Genomic DNA, 21805 nt, shown 5'->3' with positions numbered 1-21805 from the left:
ATGGTTGCTGTGTCACCTACTCATCGTGGGGGCCGAAACAAGATGGGGCTTTTCCTACTGCAGCTCCAGGTTGTATCTGGGCTCCCAGTGCTGCATACTGCTGAAATGGAAATTTTTTTGCTGTCATATTTTCCCGGTCTCTGTGCCACCTAGCAGTGACATGCACCCCAGGAATGTGCGGCTGCGGCCGAGTCCGGCCAGCTCATGGGACAGTTCACAGGGCATTTTGCAAAATGGACTTTGTTTTCTTTGGCTCCATGTGGCTGATTCCCTTTCCTTCCAAAGGAGCACGTCTGGACTGCTGCACAGTTTGCTCAAGAACATATTTTGCAGTTGTTTCACATGATTCAATGTTGCTTTATTCCTAAAAGGGTCTGGCAGAACCGCTCCCGGCGCTCCCGGAAGATGAAGCAGCCTGGTTCTGCACCTAGCCCTTCTGACAGTTCACATGGCGGGGATCAACTGGTTGCTTCTGGGATGCAGTTCAGCCTCGAGAGAGACAAATGTCAACAGCTAGACACAGTGGTTTTGGCTGATACACACATTCAGGTTCCACTCTCAAGGCCAGGACATTAGTGACAATGTTTTAAATCCAACCTCTGCATACTCCATTAAAGACAGTGGATCCGATCAGCCTCACTAGGTCAGTGGGGGTCTGTTAACAGCCCGGGCCAAAGGCAGCTATTAGAGAACAAACCTTTATTGTTTTCAGAGGCAATCTGAGGATATCACATCTGTACAGATGTAAAATCATGAAGCCTCTGTCCAGGGAAACACCGACCTCTGGATGAACCTTAATGTCCAACATCCCTCCTCTATCATCAGCAACCCAATGAGGAGCAGAGAAAGCAGAAGGAGGCAAGGGAGAGGAACTATGTAATTCAGTCGCTTTGGCCCAGAAGTGCAACTGCCCGGCCCATGACCGGCGCGCTGACCAAACCCCGACCTTTGACATCCCAGGGCGTGATGGGGAACGCCGGCCCTCTCCTCCATGCACTTCTAATTGCTGGGCATGGGTCTTCATAGCAGGCATGGCAGATGAAATCAGCCGAAAGTCCCTGATCAAAATCAAGTTCAGGGACTTCTGTGGAGAATCCCTGGGCGTTTGCATCCCAAGCCCGTGAACTCCCTTTGCCAGTGCACATCTGCTTTGCTCTCTGGAAGAGCAAGAGACTTTCCAGAAGCCTCAGGGCCTGGCAGAGTGCGATCCGGGTGGGGACAGAGCAACTCAAGGCGCTCTGCAAACACCAAGAGGCATTTCGTGGACTGTGCTGAAGACAGAGCAAGCTGCACAGCATGCAGTGGGAAGTGATTTGCTCCTGCAAGAAGTGGAGTATGAAATATGGAGGTGGTGCTTTTGGAAAGGATACACATATCCTGTGAAAACACCAGCTGCGTAATGACCCCTGGGACAGGGAGAGGACAGACACCCGCCACTAGGTGTCTTGAAGATACAGATTTTTCCTGTTTCTTGCCACTTCTGGCTTCCAGATCTCTACTTTTTAGAAGAAAATGTTTTATAAAAACATCTCTTGAGAGCGCTCTTTTAGAGATGCTTACGTTCCCCCAGAGGTTTCCTGTGAGAGGTCTCCAAAGGAGGCGAGGAAACGAGCCGCAGTACAGAGGCTCCGTACAAAGTCAGACAAAGCAGCAGCACCTGACAACACGCAACGCCCTGATCCACACCACTGACAGAGAAGGGAAGGGAGTCCAGACTTCCTGACATTTCACTAAAACGATCTTCAGGCTGGCAGAGAGTGACTTCATGAGGGGACCTGCTTACACCTCAGATTTGTTAGTTTTCTTGTTAAAATGAGTCCGGAAATGGCTATTGCCTTCAAGCCCCTCTCGCAGCCAGGGAGAGCCCCGGGGACCAGACTACACCTTTCAGTTTCTCCAGAGCGCCATCCCTCCTAGCACAATAAAAGCTGGAGGCCCAAGAGAGGCAAATTTGGATCAGTTCTGAGGGCCTGCATCTGTCTAACAGCGCCGCCTGCTCTGACCATCTAGCTGCAAAGTCACAAGCTGTCATCAGAGCAGGTCCTCTTTAGAGATTAATTGTTTTTCAGCAACCAAACAGTTTATAACTTTTTCCTTTTCAGGAGAAGAGACTTGGATGGTTACATGAAGTCACAGCTGTACCGCAGCGTAACAGACACATGCTCCCACCCTGGGAATTAAGGAGGCAGAAGGGTATCTGGTTATCTAGTTACATCAAACCTATGTATCTTTCCCAGTAAGTATGGTGACAGAAATGCTGTTTTCTGTAACTCTCTCCTGACTGCAAAGAGCAACACAGAATTGAAAGTCCAATACTGAACAATTCTGAGGCTGAATATTGGACTAGTGCCTCTTGAATCAGGTGAGGAGGCCACAGGAGAGATATACTAAAAACTCCTAGAAAGGTGGAGATGCCTTGCTTTTCAGCTGCGTCATATCACAAAAGCACATAAGAATTTGCTGTAGTTGTACAGACTTTCCACAGAAATTCCTGCAACTGTTTGTTTGGCTGGAGGAGGAAGTGCCAGACGGCTCCTCGGCCGAGGTACTGTTTATATCTCTAGGATCCATTTCCTCCAAGTGACAGTCCCCTCAGTCATCACATACCTAATACTCACTCCATGATCAACAGGCCAACAACGGCATCAATGGTGTACAACAGATTTTGCCCAAACCTAGACTTAGGCTGGAACAAAACCTATATGTCAGCAGCATGGAAAGTGCTAGACTGAATTTTGCAGCGTTTAAGAAAGACTTCCATAATGAGGAGTGAAAAAAAATATCAACAATATCTGAGGTCTCAGCACTACTGAGATGTCCACGTGATCTGGACTAAAGATGTAAGACGACACTCTCCCTAAGCAATGCTGGCACTAGAATAAAACTTCTGCCAGAAGCAGAAAAGGAAAGCAAAGTGCCTTTTGTTTTCTCCTCCGCCTTCTGCTTCCTCAGAAATTTGGGAGGCTTCCTCTTCTCCTTGGTCACCGCCACGTGCGGTCGGCCCAGTTCAGGTACCATTCAACCAGCGACCTGGAGCTTTTCCCTAGCAGCCCATCAGTTCTGGAGCTTGTGCCATCACAGATCAGAAAGCAAGACAAACCAGGGAGCCTAAGCTCCTTCATGGAGGAGAGAGTCAAGACTATTAGTAATAAGGTAAGTCTCCTCTGTTTTCGGAAACGTGTAGTGGCTCTAGGGGACGCAGATTACCTTTGGACGCTCTCAGGACGAAGAGCCTTGGAGGCAAGCGCGCCTCAGCGGCCTGTGGCGCTGGAGAGAGAACGAACGGTTGGGAGAGCTGGAACCGGAGCAGCTTCCCTCCTGCAGGAGCAAGGGCCTGGCACGACGGCAGGGAAAGGACAAGCACCAAAAGCGCATTCTGCAGTTCAAGAAACACTCCTGCAGAGAGAACAGCTCTGTTTGAGAAAGCAGGGGATTTTCTGAAGAGCTAGTTCATTAATCCCCGTCCTTGTTTTGTCCATTTCATCCCAGGCCATGTCTCCCTCTCACTTTGGACAACATTTTGGGCGTGCAGAGTGCCCTGCTCCCTCCCCAGGGAGGGCAACGGCCAACATGGGGAGCGGAAGGGACAGCAGCATCCTTCCGCACAGCTCCCGGGAAGAGCGCGTTTCGCCTGCCACCTACCTGACTGAGGTTCCTTTAGTCACAGCGCTGAACATTGAAGAACACTGAGAGATCAGGAAAAAAGCTTTATTTGCAAAGAAAATATTGACAATTTACATAAACTTACATCCTAATTTATATACATTATGTATATTTTATATACAGATAGTGTCTTGAATAAAGATGTCGAAGCACAAAACAGCAGCAGTGTATCACTGTGCAGTTCAAACAGAGTAACAGGCTTGGAGTTGTTGTATTTTTTCCCACAACTCCTCTCCCATTTTTGCTAGGGAGTCTGAGGAAAGGCTTTCTCCTAAACCTGGAAATGATGAATACAAACATTGCATGGGTGTGTGTGGGCCAGACTTGTAAATGGACGCAGCAGCAAAACATAACTGCACTTGAACGGGGAAGAATGTACGGTCTGTGCGCCAGAAAAGCTTATCAAGCAGAGAAATCAAAATCAAGCAACCAACCCAAAAGATGACTTCAGCCACGCCACAGGCTGAGGTTCAGCTCACAGAGGGGGAACGAAAGGGGCTTCCTTTGAACAGCCTTTGTGTTCCTGAGCTCTGAATCAACACTTTCGGAAAAGAAAGCTGCTTGTTTTGAGGTGGGGGTGAGTCTCTGTACATATGCAGGATTGAATGCATGAAACAAAAGAACTACTTGCAACACGACTGGATTTCACAGGGACTTGAAAGATGCATACCTGAGAACACCTTCCAGATGTAAATTTATCCCCACACCCTTTTTAGGCTGTAAAATACAAAGCAACTTCCCTTTTCTCCAGAAGCCTGCACCAGGACTGCGTGGGGCAGCAAAGGTGGAATTCAGGGTAGGTGCACAATCACCTTGAAGTCATTTAGTGGGAAGAACCAGCAAGTACAAGAAAGTTTCTGACTGCCTTCACAGTAATTCTCTGCGCTCCACTTCTTCCAAAAGAAAAGAAAAAGAGCAAAGGAAAATTACCAGGAAGAGGGGCTGCTGCTCCCAGCTGGGAGAGAAATGAACCCACTAACGCAGCTTGCTCATTTCTTTCTAAACACAGCTTGGCGTGCCCCTTTCTAAGCAGCTAACGCTGCTTATCCTGGGGAAGGAAGATCCCAAGGCCGAAGATGACCTGGCACAGTGGGCAGCAGCAAAACTACCGCTGGCATTGTGCTCACCTGTATAAGAAAGTCACTGGAGAGAAGCAAAGGGCAGTTATTTGTGGGCAGGGAGCCGTGACCTAAAAGCATCTACTGAAGATGCTTTCTAGCATCTATCCCTCAGGTGCCCTGAACGTCATAGCAGAGCTGGCTTCCCTATAAATTGTGTCTGTATAGAGAATCTTGGGAGGGAGAAGGGTTTAAAATGATATATTCTACACCGATTAGCTGCTTGCTACATTTCTGCAACTGGAATCCAGCCAAAAGTTGAGCAGCAGACCTAAGGCACATAGGTAAGAGCGGAGCTAGCAAGTACCACCGGAGAGGAAAGGCTGGCACATAAGAAGACAACAGCGACTGTTTTTATGGACCAGAGGCCTGTGTCAGCGTCTCTGATATGCAGACATTTGTCTATAAGTGAAGCACTTCTTGTCAACCAGACTAGAAACTGATATACATCAAAATTAAAAGACACCAGAGGGAAAGACTGGAGCAAGGTCCTGTTCTTGGTGGAGTTTGTTAAAATCTTCCATAAGCATCTTCCTGCTCCTGTGAGCTGCTTCCAGGCCTTTTCTGCTCCAGTTAAGGAGAACCATAGAGGCTCCAAAGATAGTGGCACAGAGAAGGATCCTACAGAAGCTGTTCTATAGCCTAAGTAACTTACACTGTAATACTTCATTAATGAGAACTTGTTGCTAGAGAGGCTAAAGGGTTTCAAGTATAAAAGACTCCCCACAGTTGCTACGGGGCCGGTGATCCACTCGCTCACACCAGTGATGAACATGGCTCTCAGATATGAAGGCCACCCGGAGTTAAGTATTCTCTAGCCTCCGACCCTGTGCTGAGGAGCTCAGCCTGTACTGAGCTCACCCTTTGGTATAATGCAAACACTGGGAAAAGCACATTCACAAACTGAACACCTCCCACTCCTCGCGAGGAGGGAGGCAGGGATCACTTCCCTCTGCTGTCCCTCACGCTGTCCCATGCACATGCCAGAGAGGGAACTTGACCGAGCTGCATGGGGTTTCTAGAGAAACAAGGGATTCTCCCTTTGCCTACTCCTGCTCACAGTCATATTCAGAAGCGAACCACAGATCCTATGAGTGGGGGACAAAGAATGCAAGCTACCTCCATCGTGCTCTCACAGGTCATTTCATTATTTATGCTTGCCCCTAAGTATTGCTGTTCAGACTATTCTAAAGCAATTCTGTTAATGATTTGGTTCATGTTCTCACTGTACACAGCTGCCCTGATTCATTCTTGTCAGAGGAACATGTCCTTCGTAATCCATTTTAAAGGAAATAAACCACAAAGACTAGTTAAGTGCCCCTAAGGCTCTTGCTAGTCCAACATGTTAAGGCTAGAAAGGAGGAGAACATGTTGAAAAAGAAATAGCAGGCAATTTTTCATGCAGTTATTTTATAAACTGCACGCCTCCTGTGAATAGCAAGGCTGAAGCCAAAGCCGGGTGCCCCCAAGAAATATTTATCTCCCAATAACTGCAATACTTGGCAAGTGAGATCCCTAGCTATGGATGGGGAACAGCAATGCAGCCAAGAAAGCTTCAGCCAGGGTGAACTCGTCCGTGCTCAGATCAGCCGCCAAGCACGGCACTGACGGGGTTCGCTCTCCTGTCCCTACAGGTGATCACTGCTGAGCCACCTCTACTGGCAGAGATGAAGGTTATGACCAAGATGTCAGTTCAGGACTTGTTCCCAATTCAGCTATTCACATTTGCTCTACCGGCTGAAATTTCACTACCTTCTTTAGTTCAAAAAATACACTCTAAAAAGAAATCCAGTTTAAAAAAAAAAAAAAAAAAATCAAACGCAAACCAAGGCACGACACAAAAGAGCAATTAGTGTTTCAGCCTCTTCCTCCGCTCAAGCCCATCTTATAGCTTTAGATCTCACCAGTTGAGGGGAGGTTATGGGAGAGAGTTGCTCTAGAAGCCAAAAGAAACAATAGCGTTGCAGCTATTCTATTAGTCACCAGAAACGGAGTTATGACTAGACTCAGCAGGGCTCAGAGAAAAGAAAAAGTGGTGACTTCATGCTGGACCAGACTTTTTAAATACAAAGCTTTGCTAGAGACTCCATCACCACTTATTAGAGCATTTTAGATAGAAGAGTGCTAAAAAAGAAGGGGGGGGGGATAAAGACCACATCTAAAAGCAGGACAGTTGCTATTAAAACAGAAAGAAAATTCCTGTTTGAATATTTTATTCTTAAAGATGACAAACTTCTTAAGAGTGTTTTCACAAGTACTTGTGTCTGCTCTACGTGGCTCTGTGAAGCCTGTAGAAATGTGTTCTGCTTTGCAAAACATTAATTAAAAAGACAAAAAACAAAACACAAATTGCTGTAACAGCAGCAGTACTTTAAGGCAGCCCCTGTTAGGGCAAGGTACACCTCTGGGGTAATGGCAGGAACTGAAAGTAGCAGAGGCTCTGGAACTGTAATTGTCATTATCTTTGGAATGTCTTAATTTATGGAATGTAGAGGCAGTTTCATATGTGCTAAGCCTGTTCTATTACATATGCATTTTCCTCTCAAACTTTCTGCTTTTGCAGCCTGCTTCTAAGCTCTAGATAGAGGCACTTCGCCTTCTTCTCTCACACTCCTGAGGATGAATGTAAACACCACTGTCTGACCTATTCACCTCCTTTCCCACTACATTGCCATTCCAGTTAGAACTGAGAAGGCAGAAAAACAGAAACCCCATTTCTTGCTTTCATTAGTGTGCAGAAGCAGGAGTGCCTAGACAGACTTCTGTCAAAGTTGTTCTGTCTTCTCCTGCTACTGCCTGGGACGCTCTTGCTAGTGCAACATAAAAGCAGAGACCCACATCATTCTCAACAAGCCTCATGTGAAGATCACAGAGCAGAATATCAGTGCAGTAATACTTGAAATACTGAGACAAGGCAGACTCAACAGCCTTTTTTTCCTCACAACGCTTTTTCAGCTAGCTTTTTGATCCAAGTCTCCATGCAAGTCACAGAAGACATTGTGCTTCCTGTATTCACATATAGGAATAAATAGCTCTGGATCAGTTTTCTTTATGGCCGGATTATAGAACCCCCTGAAATACTGATACGCTTATGAACAGCAGCACTGTGCAGTTCTGTGAGTATCCTTGGACATGCCAAGTTCATCTAGGATGCTGGTGCATCTCCTAGGCGTATGGCCCCAAAGAAAGTTGTGTGCTTGCTCATGTTGATGGAGATGTCAGCATGGACCATTTTCACAGCAATCTTCTGCCTGGCTTTGAGGAGGCAGACCCCAGCTGTATAGCAGGTATTGAAGTTGGTCTTGCCGGTCTCAATACTCCGAGTGCATTGCAGAAAGGGTTTTTCATCCACCACCACCTCATAGCTGGCAAAATCTGTGAAGTTTATGTAGTATACCTGATGTGAAGCAGGAAGAAGAAAGGATATTAGGGAGTGTATTTGTGCACCAGGAACAATTCCACATTCCTTTCAGTGCATATATCTGCTTCCTGAGCTAATGGTAACCTCCTTGGCCCCTCTAACCTCTATTCATTTGAAGCAGAAGGAGCCTCAAGCCAACCACACACAGCAAAACTTTGTATTCCACTTCATACTAATAGAAACATGTGAGTGTCCGTGATTCCAGGTATCTCTAAGGATGAGCTATGAATCCTCACATAAACCCTGTTTATTATAGAAAATATTACAAATCCGCTGCACAATAAAATGTTAATATGAAAACCTAGCTACAAAAACCTGTAAACAAACCTATCTACTACAAACAGCTTTTCATCCAACAAACAAACAAATAATTTTAACTCAAGTCCTCTTTCACTTACCTTCCAAATCCTGCTTTCGGGGTCCCATAGGCCTCCTTTAGTGTTGACATCAAAAATGCCCTAAGATGTACTGGGAGCTGCCTTCTTTGTAATTGTACTTGAGGTGCTTTCAAAGGCATAAGCTACTACAGGCAAGACACTCTCCCAACCCCCACAGCTTGGCAGGCAAGTGATCTTACAATATTTGTACTGAATTTAACACTTGGTTAGCTCTAGTGGCTAAGTCCTCATGATTCCAATACAGATACAATTACTTAACCATCTCCCACACACTGATTCTGAAGAACTGCAAGACGTATGAGAAAGACTGCACAAAGTCTCAGGGTTCTGCTTTTTCCTGACAGAAAAAAACTAGTCATTTTGGATGCATCTGCTAGTTCTTAGTCTATAGTCTGTGACCACAGAAGCTAAACAAGACTGATTCTCCATTTTCCTTGATGGACTACAAACGACAAAGGCTTCAGAGACACAATGTTGTGGTCAGCAATTAGCACTACGCGCTTAGGGAAATAATTTACCTTCAGCCCATGTAGAGTTATTTTTCCTGTCTCCATTCAAACTAGACACATAAACAGTTCTATGGAAGAGCCTCTGATTAACCTGGCATCCACAGCCTGTTTTTTCTGACTTGGTACAGTCCCAATGGGGCTGTTAACTGAATATAGGTAAATCATGAGCAGGAGATAATATTGTAAGCCTGGAGCAAGGTGGTAGTTGCTTAATTGCAGCTGTCACAAGGGAACCCTCTTGTCAGCTGCAGAAGTGCTAAAATCTGTCCCCGAATCTAGATGACATTTCTGTCCACAGGTGACTGCACACCCTGCGCGCTCTGGAAGGACTGGGTAGAGCTTAGTAGCTCTGCAGCCACCTTATTTTCCAGGTAGCTCAGAAACTCTGTTCAGAGATTTACAGGAAACTGGGAGCACTGCATTAAATGACAGCCTATCCCCTACATTTTATTTGAATGGGGAGAGGAAATGATGTCTTAATTAGCTGTCTACTAAATCATAATAAAATAAAATGTTACTTTATTTAGTACTTTGTACATAAGCAGGTCTGTATATCTGTTGTTGGTACTGTCTACTGCAGTTGCTGAGCCATCCTGCTACACAAGGAGGTTGCTGGAGCATCGTGTCAATCTGAAGCTACAGAAAGAAGGTGGAGGCAGAATGGAATTACCTGGGCAGGAACTTGGCCAAGCCACCTGGGCTAAGAGTCCTACAGTTATAAAGAGTGACATGGGTTCCTAGTGACCACAAGTTGTCAGGGTTTTGGTTTTACATCTTTTCTAAAGCACAGAGCCTAGCTTCCTGCTGGGACTCTTGTTCAGCACTGAATTGCAATACGGTTTAGATTTGCTGGTGAGTGACTGCAGAGACAATATGGAGGAGAAAAAAGACACTGATGGCATATGGAATTTGGTTCTGTGTCTGTGCATGTGTTTCAGTGACTAATCTCTTGCAGCTGGTATCATGGTGAAACGTGCGACCTTGCGCTTCAAAACTCTAACGTCTTCCTCTGACACACATTTCCTAGAGCACGAAGTGGTTAAAAGTACATACAAGTTCTTGGCATTTGCTAGTTGTCTGGAGCCCTCTCGTGGTTCATGCAAGGCTTCCATTGGAACACAAGAATAGGAGTTAGGCCTAGGACCGTACTCACTTCTACCTGACTATAGATGAAGTATGTGCCGTCCACCAGTACCTCCAGCTCCCCACTGCGGGCATGCAGCTTAAACACCTTGGGGTTCATAGTGATGCGAGACCAGTCATTGAGGACTCCACCTGAAAGATCTCAGTATGAGAAAATGGCAGTCACTCAGTACCCGTCAGAATGAAAAGCGCAGGAGCACAGAAATACAGTTACATTGCAATGTTTCATATACAATGGCTGATAAAGACTAGAGCTGAATAGTCATGTAACTCAGTAGTAAGAAAATCCCAGAATTAAAGACTGACGATGCCTTATTTTTGACTCCTTTCTGTGACACTAGCTCTAGTCACATGATCACTTCCTGCTGTTTGAACACAACATCCATTTTGCTCAGGGCGCAGGAGAAGCAATTTGTATCTCTACCTAGCCTCAGTAAGAGTAGTTCTTCTCATCCTAGAAATTCTGCATATGGCTTTCTGTACCATGCTATCTTCAGCCCAAGCATCAGATACAGACGACCTCGTCTCTTCCTGACACTAAGCTGATCTTATTATCATACCTGGGTGTTTTACAGGCATGACAGGATGGTCCCGTCAGAGTAAGCGGTATCATCCCCTGCTCCACAGCACAGAAACTAAGGCACATGGAAATCAATGTCAAAACTCTACGGGATTTGCTAAGCTTTCTTAAGTCATCTGAGGTGCTCAGGTCTAATTTTCAGACTATTTTTTTATGTTCAGCCACAAATCACAAATGACTTACTGCAGCTATGATTATAACAGCACTTTTGCAAATCAGTCCCCAGGTGCCTTCTGAAGATGGTATCATTCGTGGCCCTTGTAAGAGCTTCGTTATTGGCAACTTCCCTCTACCATGGAAGAAACTCTGCAGCAGAGAGAGGACCAGAATCCAATTCTCCAAGAAAGATCCTCAACTGATATAGATCAACTCCTCTTCCTCTAACTTCCATACTTTTCACTTCTCCCTTCACACTTCTCTACCCACCTTCTACGCTAAACAAAACAGAAGTTAAGCAGATGGCGTGCTGAAGACTACATCATCAGATACTTTCTTGAGGACCACAGCAAGGCTAGGATGAGAAAGGTTACTCTTGTCCTAATGGGAATGGGACTGTATGTGGCAAATCTGTCTGCCCCCTTCTCACTGCTGCTGAGCAGGAGGATGTTCTCAACAGTAATGCTATGATACAGCCCTGACCCCCATTTTAAGCCCTAGGTCATGCCTATAAGAAGGCTAGTCCTTGCAGCAAAAGAGACAGTGGTATTACAAAAAAAATTGTGTGCAACTATGGAATAAAACACACTCTCAGGACTCATATGCGCATGGAGGTCAATTTAGGGTTACACAATCAATTTTAATTTTGGTATTCCTTGATTTCTACATTTTTGACTTTGTAACTAGTGTTATTTTAACAAATGCTTTGTCATTACATTTCCTTGGTTAAAAAATAACCAAAATAGCAACAAAGTATGAAACTGCATCATATCACACCACATTAATCCATACTGGAGTCCTCAATGAGGTTAGGGATTTGTAGATCCAACACCCAGATCCCTTTCATTGGAGCCAATGGAATAACCGATGATATTAATAGACTTTTATTCTCTATATAGGCCAAAGAGCAGAGGAGACGCACTTTGATATGAGCTGATCACAAGAGGCGTTCTGTAGGTGTCTTGTTTTATCAAATGCAACTCTTTTTCTCCTGGTCTTCAGCTGCTCCTTTGCTACCTGCCCCCCTTTGCAAACCAGCCAGGCTCATTGTCAGCTGGACAACATTAATTTTTTAGAGCCCAAGAAAGTCAGGCTCACTGCAGCAGATTGTTCCCAAGCAGCAGGGAAGGACAGTTACAGGGTAGTTCCCACTCTTGGAGAGTAGTGTACGCTCTTTAAACATAGAAGGTTCCCATTAATACTGGGATAATTACTCTTTGAACGTAGGTAAAAGAGTATTTTTTCCCTAGTATTTTTTGTAAAAACAGCTGATTTCCTTTTTGTTTTGGAGAGCTTCCCCCTACCATTATAGTAAAGAAATTCAGCTTGAAGCATACTTTCCTAATCATGAGAAATTTCAGCTCCCAAAGCTCAAGTCTGGTGAAAAAGATAAACAGTCTATGAGTAGGAGTTTTGGCCCATCCTCATTGCACCACGTACAAGCAGAAGTTAGTGGATAAAGGTCCTGCAACCCTGGTCCTGTCTCACCAACTCTCCTGCTGGTCACGGGCTGCAGCCTTCTAGGTATGAAACTGGGGTATCTGTACTACTGCTGCCCCTGGCCCTTTCCTGGGAACGAGCGCGCTGAAGCGCTTCCCAGAGAAGAGAGCAGGAGCACCGATGACTCAGCCTGGGTCCAGGCAGGGGATAACGAAACTAGCTTCTCACAGGCACAGTGAGACACCATGAGCCGAAAGGCAGCAGCTAATGAATGAGACCCAGCTGTTGGCAAGAAGAACAGGAATTTAAACAGAAATCAGATAGGGATTTGGAGAGGAAGGAGGAGAGCAAAGAACAGCTTGTGGACATGAAATGGCTTGAGAGGACTTGAGCTTAAAGGCTGGATTAGAGATGTTGATTGAGGACTGGGATGCACAAGGGGCCATGGAAGCTGCACGGTGCACACACTTGCAGCAGTGTAACGCAGGAGGAGCTAGTGGCTGTGCATCTGTGTTTCCTCTCAGTTCACACTACAGCTGTGCTTTTCCCTAAAATAAATTATTGGGAAAAATGGAGAATAACACAGGCTAATGGGGCTGAGACAGGAAAAGGATACACTGAAGGCTTAAAATAGAAGAAAACAGATTGTGAAAGAAGGCTTATGAGTCAAGGGGCTGATGAAAATTGATGATATAACAGGTTTGAGGAGGCAGACAATGTATCTGGAAGTTAAGGAGAAGCTGAGACAGAATGGGACAGAATTACTGGGAGATGCACAGAGTAGAGAAAAACTGGGAGATAAATATGAGCATAGGAGAAAAGGGGATGGATGATGAACAGAAGACTGGTCTGAGGGTGGTTGGGCAACAGAGAGTCGAACTAGCACAGGGTGAGGCCAACAGCAGGCCACAAAGATAACTAGTGATCAGTGTTACAGGATGGGCGGCTTAAATCCAAACTACGAAATAAAGGGAGCAGGATGGACTCTTCACAGTAACAATCAATATCATGAGATCCTTACCATTCTTTACTTGAATTGCTGAGCCTTGGCCTTGAAGATGAACCACAGCTGGCTGCAAATAAAATTACAGGGATTTAAAATTAGCCAGAAACACTGCATCATTTTACTGTAACTTGACATCGTTCCACAGAATTGGCAACCAGTACATAAGCATGATAGTACTCTGAAATCAGTACTGCTTTTGGTAAACAAAAAAAGGAGATCAGAGCAGCTGACAATGGTCAATGACAACATAGTGTTTAAGCACCAGAAAAGAGATGAGAACGCCATGCCAGATGAGCACTGCTTTCATCTGAGCAATGAGAAAGGTGAGCTCAGCCAATCATTTTGTGCAGCTATGGTTTAGCACATACAGGAGGGTTTTTTTTCGGTGCTATGCCATCAGATACACCTTAGCAAACATAACTGGTAACTTTCACAAAAATCCAGACAGCCTCAAAGCTGACATTTTCCCTTGAAAGAAGATCAACCAACCTGGATGTCTCTGGAGCCTGCCTTGTCTGTGGCACCTGCAAAATGCAATTTCACATAATTGAAGATGAAGCTTGAAAGAGCTGCAGTAAATACCCCTATGCATAAACCTCCTCTTACCACTAATAAACATTAAAGAGCCATTTTAACAGGAAAGGAGGATAATAATAGCTGTATAATGCACAGCTTAATGTTAGAAAGTAAATAAATAAGAAAAAGTTTCATTGACTTTTTCCTATTAATCTGCATTTCTGTCTAACATAATCAAAATGCCCCAACTTTATTCCATCAGTTCCCATGAGAAGGAAAAACTGAAACAACTCTTTTCCTGATCAGCAGTGGTAATAAGACTCTTGGCTGCAAAGATTACAAGTTTCACTCTGCAGTAACTCAGGTCATTCATTGCATTCAAGCTACATGCTGAAATCTCTTTTCTCTGAGTGCCAAATCTCTGTTAACGAAGAGAAGCTCGTGGGCAGCACTCTGGAGTGCTGAGGACCTCATGCTGCTCCTGGCCTGTGCTTTGGCAATTTCTGAGACATAAACTGAAAGTCAATCAAGGATTCTTTTAAGAGCCACGCAAGCTGAAGGGTAATAGCCCTGATATCTCTGAAGAAGTATTTTCAATACTGGATTGTTAAAATATACATACATTAAACAAACAACATTAATGTTAACTTCCATTAGTCTGTATTTTCAAGAGTTGTTAAATTCAGGGATTTTTATACAATAATGGACACATGATTCCATGCAGAAACAATATGGTGCAGATACAAGAAACACAAAGAAAACTGAAAACAGGAACTGCAGGAGAAAAACATATTTTCCTGACTTGTATGGGAGGCAAACTGATTTGTTCAATGCGATTCCTGAGATCATTTAACGCTTGCGTTAAGCAGTAACTTTCCTGATCCTGGAGAACTAGGGTTTGTGTTAGCTTAAAAGGAACTAAAGCAAACACCCAACCATTACAAAGGCGAGACAGCTTGCAGGCCGTGTTCCTACACAGAAATCAGGCATTTGAAGATTTCAATACTGGTGAAATCCAGGCTCATATGAAGCTGAACAGTAACTAAGGCTCTGAAGCTCTTTTCTGCTCCTTCTCAGGATCTGTATTTGAATGCTTATGTATTTTTACGTTTTCAGATGGATAGTCACAAAGCTTCTGCTTCCCTGTAATGCTGAAAAGCAGTGTACACATCTCAGGGACTCAGAAAACCATACGTTTCAGTGGCACACAGAGAAAGAAAATTTATTACTAGAAACAATACCAAGATTTGGAGTCTTGCGCTTTAACCACTAAACTGTTCTTCCTTTCTAAGAGGGACAAAAGTAACTGATAAGCGAGAGAGGCAGCCAGGAGCCTGGGCTCCCGCAGCCAGTCTGGGCGACTTTGTGCCGGCGGCCTCTGCAATTCCCTCCTACGCGCTCCCCGGGGAACCGCTACCTGTGGGGAGGTTAAACAACCTCCCGCTCCCCTCGCACACCGCAGAGGAAGGGCGGCAGCAAACCAGGCCAGCTACATCGCTTCGTCATGTCCATCCTCGTCGGACGGTCACTGCTTCGCACGCTGCACCAAACCTTACACTGAACATCTTGGGATCCCAGTCGTGCCAGTGACCAGGAGCCGGCTGCACCAGACGTAGCCTGTCTTCAGTCCATCTAGCTGAGCTGTCGTGGCAAGACGGGTTTTAAACCCTTCTCACCTTATTTGCTTTTCCCCCCATGATGTTCAAGAACAGTAACATTAAGCCCTGCCTGGGGATCCCGCATCGCATTTGGACACCAAGTTTGCTTCAGACTGTGCCACTGTCACAGATGGGAGGGCTTTTTTATTATATATATAAAATATATAAGATGTATATATATTTATATATTTTTTGATTTTTTATTTTTTTATATATATATATATATATATATATACATATATATATATATTTTTTTTTACAGCAACAGTGCCACTGTGGTACTTGCCACATCACCATGGCTTATGAAGGCTCTGCCCAGAGAGAAGGGAAACAAAAGCGTTACCTGAAGGGCCCTGCAGTCCAGGCGGTCCCTGAGGGCCCGGTGGGCCAGGAGGGCCGGGCGGTCCCATTACGGTTGTGCCGGGGATCCCGGGGATCCCAGGAATCCCGGGGGGGCCCTGGGGCCCAGGAGGGCCTGGTGGCCCCTGGGGACCATTGGGCCCTGGAGGACCAGCCTTTTTACCTGAAAAATACAAGGTCAAATATTAGCTTCTCTGCATATCGAGCATGGCACTGTCTTTTACCTAAAAGAAAGCACTGAGAAGGCACAAAGAGGAAGAGCCACCAACCAGCTGAACTGTGGGGGGCCACCAAGGCTCAAAGACACGAAGACAATGTTGTTGGCAAAATGGAAGCAGGCTGCCTTCCTGTAGGTTCCTTCTGGCACATAAAACTATATTTAAACAAGGAACATGCGCTCTACAAGACCATCTTTGCGGAGCGGAGTCACCTGCTGTGGAGCCCACAAACAGGGACCACAAACTTCTGCCCTAGAGATTAACCACAGTGCTTGCCTGGAAATCCTGCTCTTTGTACTGGGCTGGGAGTTGGTTGCTCCGCGTTTGAAGCTACAGCCTTCTGAAAGGCAGAATTCTTAAGAGGCGGTCAACAAATCAAATGAGTTTTCGAAGCAAAATATTCTGAGAAGATTTGCTGTGATAAAGTTAAAATAGTTCATTTGAAGAATTACAAACCACAATGCAATGCAAGTCGAAATAGTAAAAGTCAAGATTAAACGCTCTGTAATTTCTCAATTTTATGATGGAAAACAGTTGTAATCTGATCAACCAGCTGTATGCGTATGGACTATTATATAATCTTTAATGACGTGATAACGTATCATTTGATCTCCGAGTCTGAGGGAGAGAGATTCCTCCAGAGGGCAGTTCAGAGCTTAAGTTCAGCTCCTGTTCCCAGCGGCCCTCCCTTCCCTCGCCAGCCCTGCGAGGGCTGACGCAGCCCAGCTGGCAAACCGGGTGCCCGAACTTGTGCGTGCTACGTAACACGTCCCCCCCAGGCTTCCCAACCGTTAAGGCAAAGACAGGCAAAGTAGCACGTTTTTACGTTGCGAGGAGGATGCATTTGTTAACATTCGTGAAGCATTTAGAGACTACAGTAAACAGTGCCTTCAAAAAATTAAATATTCATTTGGGGCTTTGGATAGAGGGATAGGGGAAGGACTACTAATTCAATCACGAGGATGAAAACGCTGAAGAGGGATGGGTCCCAGGAAAAACAAACAGTGCAACCACGTAAGTAAAGATTCCTAGAGGGCATATACACAAAGGGCTGAAGTGAGATCTGCAGGGAAAGCCTAACCTGCGATTTTTTCATTTTCTAGATCCTTGATAGGAATTATGTTCATTTAATGTAGTTTTTAAAATACTACTTTGTAACAGCTCTTATGCCGAAGAGCTTTATAAACAGCAAAATCATTTCATCAATTGCTGAAGCAAAGGCAGCCGTAGGACAGACTTAAACAGCTTTTTCAGACAACAGCAGCAGTTAAGATATGAGATAAAGACTACTGGAATGGTTTCTAAGCACATTTATGTACTTGCTTCTCTACTAAATTTGCATCGTTGTCGTGAAATAGAACTACAAAAGCACCTATGTTAGTCAGCACAGAACTGGAAGGACCCAGCTCTCCACTGGAGGCACCATGGCCCCTGGCCGTTAACAAGGGCACACCGAAGTCCCCCTGGGGACAACTGCGCCCTTTTAGTTAGCGTGCCACACCGTCCCTCCCCAAGCTGACTGATCAAGCATTCAGTTTCTTTTTCTTTCATCAGATGATGAAAAAGCTTGTATTTTGCCTGCAGCTGAAAGAGATGTTAGTCCCTCAACTTCTTGGAGCAATGGGCATAGAACTGAGAGTCAGTCAACTGCATACAATTAATCTCAGTGCCTGCTCTTTATTTCTAGGCCTAAAGAAAACAGAACTCTATCCTGTACTTTTTTAAAGCAGAAAACTATTTTAAAGCAAGTACAGGTGATTAAAGTTTAATATTAAAGTAATACTGGCATCCTACAAAAATGGGGCAAAAGACTTAAGGGGACAAATTGTTAACAGCAGTGTTTCCATCCAGATTAGTGGATATGTGCCTTCAAATCTGAGCTGGCAACAAGCCAATCTCCTTCCAATCCAGCAACTCTCCTCTTCCTTAGGATAATGACATGCTTTGGAAATTATCACCTTGAATTAACATCCTTACCTATTTCCCCTAAAGCGTATTTACTAAATTCTTTTCATTCATTACCCCTTCAATCTAGATTACCCTAATGAAGGATCATATGTATTAAGTCGGGATCCTGCTGCTGTGTCTCCTTGCTTTACTTCCCAAGAGGGATACACATTACAGCTGTTTTAACTAGTCTGTCTCAGAGATCTGTTCTGCTACTAAATTAGCTGCTATTTTAGCAGTAAAACAACTGCACATAATTCTGAAGCTGCACAGGGACACTTATTTTCTATGCATTCCGACTCCTTCAAGTAACTTCAATTACTTTTCTGTGTTACTGGAATCTTGCTTGTTAAAGTCACAAGGCAAAAAATAGTTACATGGTAAGTACGAAGCTCATGATTCATCTACTAACAAACAAAGGAGACCATCCACTGCTAAGTTATTGCATATAACAAATACTGCACTTGGAAGCTAAGTAAGACTCTTTGGACGTTTTTAGTAGGTTATGTGGGGAATGAGATACTTCTGTCTCTCCTTTTCTCTCTCTAAACTTCTGTAAGAGTCACTTTCTTGGGCAAAACACAGGGCATCCAAGAAGTCCTTGCCCACGAGAACAAGCACTTCATTACGTAGCTGTGTGCCTGCATCAGTTCATGCGTGTCGCACACGGAAAGAAGCCGAGAAATGGGAACAGGCTGACATAGCCTCTCGAAACCCAGCTCTTGAGAGCATTAAGCATTCAACAACGAACCAAAACAGAAAGTCGATCCTTCTGGTTAAGCAGATAGTATCTGCGGCTCTTGCACAGCAAACAATGCTCTTGTGTAGAGTTGCCATATCTCATAAATCTACATCGGTTTAAAAGCGTCCTCCGGCAATCACCAGCACCACCACAGAATAGCTTTGTAGTGAGTGTCTCGATCATCCAGTTCCTAACTTGCCAGGTCTCTATCTTTAGCCAAATGTACTAGGCAGAATCCAAAACTCAAACTTGGCAGAAGCAATATATTTCCCTTAATCATTATACGCCAAACAATAAGCTACAATTCTTAAAAAAAAAAAGTACCATAAAATTATAAAATTGTATACAGCACTACAGCTGTATATAATACAGTACTATGAGATCCCTCTGCTGCTCCAAAATTGCTATGAATACCGCAATCATCATTTGCTATTAATTCAGCTGATTTAACATGGGGTTAGGGTTTCAGAGTTTTGTCAGGACAAATTTTTAGAACATAAAATTTTATGCTACTTTTGAGGATAAATATAAACTAAGTTTCTAACTGTAGCCTGTCTCAACTTCTCAACCATAAGTTTTGAGTTTGTATACAATGAGTAAAAATGATTTGATGTGCTATTAAAGTAGTATATACAAGAAAACAGCACAGAAGCTCAGCTGCTGCCTGTTGTTGCATGCAATTATTGCAGTCTGGGGTCTATGTGAAACTCTGGGACGCATGGAAATTTCTTCTGAGTGACAGAGCATAACGTAAAGTGGATAAAGAGCTAACTTTCCTTTTAACCAAATATGCATTAAGTACAATAGGGCCCCAAGTAGTAAGCACAAAGTTGACAGTAAGTATACATATAAATGCTTTGTTGCATAGGCTTGGACATTGGCATGCGCTTCATTTAAATGCCTCCATAAGCCCCTTGATAAATTAAGCCTTGTATCAGTGGTGAGCTTCATGTGTTTCAAAGAAAGTACATCTGGGGGAGCCCATGAGTTGCACACAGTTTGTTTATGTATTTTTTGCAACCTATAACACTTCGTAAGTGCACACCACAGCTTTTAAAATGTACACAAAAGTATATAGATGGTTACGAGGAGCAAAAAATGGGCAATCAGACTATGCTTCCTTGAAATCAGTAACGTAACATTTTTTTGAGAAAAAGTTTATATGGCAACTCAGATACTTCGACTTGCTCAAGTTCCTGGGAGCAAATAAGAGCAAGAATGTAAGTATTCCCCAGGAGTATTACACAGACTGGGTCAACACCAGATACCGCCACTGAACACAGGCCTACGTGCCAAATAACCCAACTCATTGATAAGCGTTTTCAAAAATAATCACTTACATGTTCCAAACAGCTTGAAGAACATGGTAAGAAAGTCAAAGTATCTGTGGACTGATCAACACTTTGAATGGACACATAAAATGCTACTTCTGAATTTAATAAGCATCTAGAAGTCAGATGGAGAGTGTATTTAATTCAGAGGGTTTGAATGAGACACCAACCTGCGGATGGGCTTGCTAAAAAGACAGATCCACAGCAGAAGAGTCAGAGATGCAAATTAACGTTGTTTCACTGCAGACAGCCTGGCAAAGAGCAAGCAGCTCACGAGACCTGGCACAAGACTCAACTCCGCTCAGCCGTCAAACTACGCATCTTAGGGTTTAGCACATACATCTATACAACGTAATGAACTTTCCAGTAGCTTTCAGGGAAAACTTCAACGAACACCCATCCTCCCGAGGCCCTGCTAGCTCATGCAATCCTGCCGCAGCAAGGAGGGAGCGTGGGAGCACGGATGTCCCCCCCGTTCAAAAACGCGTTTGGCCCTTGCTAACCCTCGTCGTTCACGGCGAGGGGAAAGGGCGTTCGCTCTCTCATTCCCGTTGATCAAAGAGAAGCATAGCCGGGGGAGTTCAACACAGGCACAGAAAAGAGTCGTTACAGGAAAATTAAATTAAAATTCAAACTTACCCTTTTTCTTGTTTTTAACTGAACTCGGACCTACAAAGGAAAAAGAAAGCTAGTGAAATTCAGTGACCACTTCATCTGAAATAACAAAAAATCCCCACTACCCTCAACAACCACCAAAAAAAGGCTGTCTAGAGCTGGAACAAAATTGGTAACAAAAACACTAAGCCAAGGATGCACATTTTTCTGCCATCTACAATCAAATGCTGTGGAGGTAAAAAGATCCTACCGGGACCCCGGGTTGCTCTGCCTTCTCTCAGACTAGCAACCCGTATCTGGCTGATATAACTCAATACAGTGAATTTTGGGGCACACTTCAAGAATGAATGTGTCTCTCCCGCTTTACTGCGAGGGGCAAGTTAAATCACCTGCTTCTGGACGACAGCAGACCTCAGGTGCCGGCTGCTTTCCCACCATGGAGTCAGAGCTCTATTCACCGATACAGTCTTGTTTTTGGCTTAGCTACAACTGCTGAGTTTTGCCCTTAGACTTACTGTACATATCCACCGAATTTGCGGATACTGGAGTGACATGCCAAACTTTCAGACAGCAGAAATCCTGGGACTTAACAGATGCCATTTAAAAATATGACCGCTACAAACTAAGTTATTTTTCAAGTGGATAATGGATTCATTTATGGTCTAAGTAGCGATACATTAATTTTCTGTGTCATTAAACCTAACTCCAACAGCCCAGTATGCACTAGAGAAACTTTTAAAAACCTAAGCTCTTTTTTTTTCCTCTGTGATGGATTTGTAAAAGTAACTTTATCTTTGTTCTTCCTAGCCAAGCAACGGACAGGGGAGAGAATTCTTCTAAAATCTATTCCCTAAATCATAGAAAAGCTTTGCATTTTAAAAGGCCAGTAATGTCTTGCTGTGGACAGTGCAACAAAAACTTTTTAACATAAAGAAACAGTTTAAAAAAAAAAAAAAAAAAAAAAAAAAAAAAAAAAAACACCAG

At 44.1% G+C, this 21805-nt stretch overlaps 1 protein-coding gene across 1 annotated transcript in view; it reads right to left on the bottom strand.

Moving 5' to 3' along the window:
- Positions 1-3694: 3694 nt before the first annotated feature.
- The window catches only part of EDA (ectodysplasin A), a 108645-nt gene continuing 90534 nt past the window's right edge, over positions 3695-21805 (bottom strand). The window contains exons 3-8 of the mRNA XM_067304173.1: positions 20846-20875; positions 15952-16131; positions 13924-13958; positions 13450-13501; positions 10263-10393; positions 3695-8178 (exon numbers count right to left, since the gene is read on the bottom strand). Of these exons, the coding sequence (XP_067160274.1) occupies positions 7927-8178; positions 10263-10393; positions 13450-13501; positions 13924-13958; positions 15952-16131; positions 20846-20875 (680 nt within the window). The 3' untranslated portion in view covers positions 3695-7926. The remainder of the gene's footprint in view (positions 8179-10262; positions 10394-13449; positions 13502-13923; positions 13959-15951; positions 16132-20845; positions 20876-21805) is intronic.

The sequence above is a fragment of the Apteryx mantelli genome, chromosome 13 (assembly GCF_036417845.1).
Source record: "Apteryx mantelli isolate bAptMan1 chromosome 13, bAptMan1.hap1, whole genome shotgun sequence".
Classification (NCBI taxonomy): domain Eukaryota; kingdom Metazoa; phylum Chordata; class Aves; order Apterygiformes; family Apterygidae; genus Apteryx; species Apteryx mantelli.
The sequence above is the reverse complement of the archived record's forward strand: the minus strand, read 5'-3'. Positions and strand labels throughout refer to the sequence as shown.